The sequence below is a fragment of the Lipotes vexillifer genome, unplaced genomic scaffold (assembly GCF_000442215.2).
Source record: "Lipotes vexillifer unplaced genomic scaffold, Lipotes_vexillifer_v1.1 scaffold182, whole genome shotgun sequence".
NCBI lineage: Eukaryota > Metazoa > Chordata > Mammalia > Artiodactyla > Lipotidae > Lipotes > Lipotes vexillifer.
This window is the reverse complement of record NW_006798798.1, coordinates 6,452,160-6,455,296: the sequence shown is the minus strand read 5'-3', so window position 1 is coordinate 6,455,296 and position 3,137 is coordinate 6,452,160. Positions and strand designations below refer to the sequence as shown.

Sequence of the window (3,137 nt, the reverse complement as noted above, 5' to 3'; positions counted from 1 at the left end):
CCCCTGCTGACCCAAGCACCAGGTAAGCCTGCCTGAAGGCTCCAGGAGCAAGCCTTCCCATGGACCTCACCAGCTGATCCACCCAGAATCTCTGGGCAGCTAGTTTGTGAAGGGCTTTCACTACTAAAGCCAGTCTGTAAAGACTGGAAGAGGTGCCTCTTCTTCAAATGTGCAGACACCAATGCAAATCCACAAGGACCACAAATAAGCAGGGAAACATGACACCACCATAGTGACAAAATAAAGCATGAGTAACCAACCCCAAAGAAATAGAGATATATAAACCGCCTGACAAAGAATTCAAAATAATCATTTTAAAGAAGCTCAGTGAGCTACAGGAAAGCAAAACAAAATCAGGAAAACAATACAAAAACAAAATGAGACAGGACAAAGAGCTAGAAACCATAAAAAAGAACCAAATAGAAATTCTATACTTGAAAAACACAATGACTACATTTTAAAATGCCAGCACTTCAGTAGGAGACTTGATCAAGCAGAAGAAAGAATCAGTGAGTTCTAAGACTTGCTGTTCATTTGAAATCACCCAGTCAGAGGACCAAAAGAAAGTCTACAGGAATTATGGGGTACCAGCAAAGGTATCAATATATGCATCATGGGAATCCCAGAAGAGGCAGAAAAAGAAAAAGGGGAAGACAGGTTATTTAAAATATAAAAATAGGGCTTCCCTGGTGGCACAGTGGTTGAGAGTCCGCCTGCCGATGCAGGGGACACGGGTCCGTGCCCCAGTCCGGGAAGATCCCACATGCCATGGAGCAGCTGGGCCCGTGAGCCACGGCTGCTGAGCCTGCGTGTCTGGAGCCTGTGCTCTGCAACGGGAGAGGCCACAACAGTGAGAGGCCCACATACCACACACACACACACACACACACACACACACACACACACACAAATATATATATATAAATAGAAAATGTCCCTAATCTGGAGAGGGAAATGAACACCCATATCCATGCAGCCTAAATAACTCCAAATAATTATAATCAAAGTCTCAAGTGTTGAAGACAAAGAGAATTTTGAAAGCAGCAATAGAAAAGCAACTTGTCACATCCAAGGGCACCCCCCTAAGATTATTAACAGATGTCTCAGCAGAAACCTTGCAAGCCAAGAGAGAGTGGCATGATATCTTCAAAATGCTGAAAGAAAAAACACTGCCAACCAAGAAAACTACACCTGGCAAAGCTGTCATTCAGAAATGAAGAGGAAAAAAAAATTCCCATACAAACAAGGAGTTTACCACTGGACCACCTTACAAGAAATGCTAAAGGGAGTTCAAGTTGAAATGAAAAGATGCTAAGTAACAACTTGAAAACATATGAAAGTATAAAACTCAGTGGTAAAAGTAAAGTCAGAATACTCTACTATAGTACAGTGGCATGTTAATAACAGAACTTTAGTATAAAGATTAAAGGACAAAGTATTAAAAATAACTAACTACAATTTATTATTGATATACAAAATAAAGAAATATAAATTGTGATATCAATTAACATTAAAGGTGGGGGGAGGAGAAGTTAAATCATAGAGATTTTGTATGTGGTCAAAGTTAAGTTCTTAGCTTGAAATAAGTTATAAGATTTTTTTTTTTTTTTGGCGGTACACAGGCCTCTCACCGCTGTGGCCTCTCCTGCCGCGGAGCACAGGCTCTGGACACACAGGCTCAGCGGCCATGGCTCACGGGCCCAGCTGCTCCGCGGCATGTGGGATCCTCCCGGACCGGGGCACGAACCCATGTTCCCTGCATCGGCAGGCGGACTCTCAACCACTGCGCCACCAGGGAAGCCCAAGATGTTTTTTATGTAAGCCTCATGGTAACCACAAAGAAAAAATATGCAGTAGATACACAAAAGATAGAGAAAGGGATCAGTGCATTGCACTATAAAAAAAAAAAAGCATCAAATTATAAAGGAAAATAGCAAAGAAAGGAAAAACGGGACACACAAAAAATGAAAACAATGAACAAAATGTCAATAAAAAGACCTTACCTATCAATAATTACTTTAAATGTAAATGAAATAAATTATTTAATCCAAAGATAGTAGAGTAGCTGAATCAATCAGTAGAGTAGTTGAAGGGATTGAAAAACAGATCCAACTTTTTGCTACCAACAAGAGACTCACTTTAAGGATATCCATAGGCTGAAAGTGAAAGGATGGAAAGAGATATCCCATGTAAATGGTAACCAAAAGAGAGCTGGGATGGCTATACTTATATTAGACAAAATAGACTTTCAGTTGATATCTGTCACAGAGAATAAAAAAGGTCACTATTATGATGTGGCCAATTCATAAAGAAGATATAATAATTGTAAATATATATGCACCTAACATCTGGGCACTTAGATATATAAGGCAAATATTAACAGAACTGAACAGAGAAATAAACAGTAATACAGTATTAGTAGGGAACTTCAATACCCCATTATCAACAATGGATAGTTCATCCAGACAGAAAACACTACAGAACAAATGAATATAATGGACATACATAGAACATTCCATCCAACAGCAGCAGAATACATAATTTTTCTCAAGCACACATGGAACACTCTCCAGGATAGATCATATGTTATGGCACAAATCTTAACACATTTAATAAGACTGAAATCATATCAAGTATCCTTTTGACCACAATATTATGAAAATAAAAATCATTAACAGGAGGAAAACTGGAAAATTCACAAATACATGAAAATTAAACACACTCCTTAACAATCAATGGATCAGAAATCAAAAGGGAAATCAAAAAGTATCTTGAGAAAAAGGAAAATAAAAGCAAAACATACAAAAGCAGATGGGCTAAAGCAAATGCAGTTTCAAGAGGGAAGTTTATAGAGATAAAAGCCTACATTTCTTTTTTAAAAAAAGATCTTAAGTAAACTACCTAACTTTATGCCTTAAGAAATTGGAAAAAGAAGAATTAAGGCCAAAATCTGCAGGTGGAAAAAAAGATAACATTAGAGCAGATATAAATGAAATAAGGACTAGAAAGACAATAGAAAAGATCAATAAAACTGAGTTGGTCCTTTGGAAAGATGAAGTTGAAAAACTTTTAGCTAGTCTAATCAAGTAAAAAAAGAAAGGGCTTCCCTGGTGGCACAGTGGTTGAGTGTCCGCCTG

General features: G+C 38.1%; 1 protein-coding gene across 1 annotated transcript in view; it reads right to left on the bottom strand.

Moving 5' to 3' along the window:
* Nucleotides 1-2,914: 2,914 nt before the first annotated feature.
* The window catches only part of LOC103079840 (zinc finger protein 461), a 16,406-nt gene continuing 16,183 nt past the window's right edge, over nt 2,915-3,137 (bottom strand). Inside the window, exon 6 of the mRNA XM_007471099.1 lies at nt 2,915-2,950. Coding sequence (XP_007471161.1) covers nt 2,915-2,950 — 36 coding nt within the window. The remainder of the gene's footprint in view (nt 2,951-3,137) is intronic.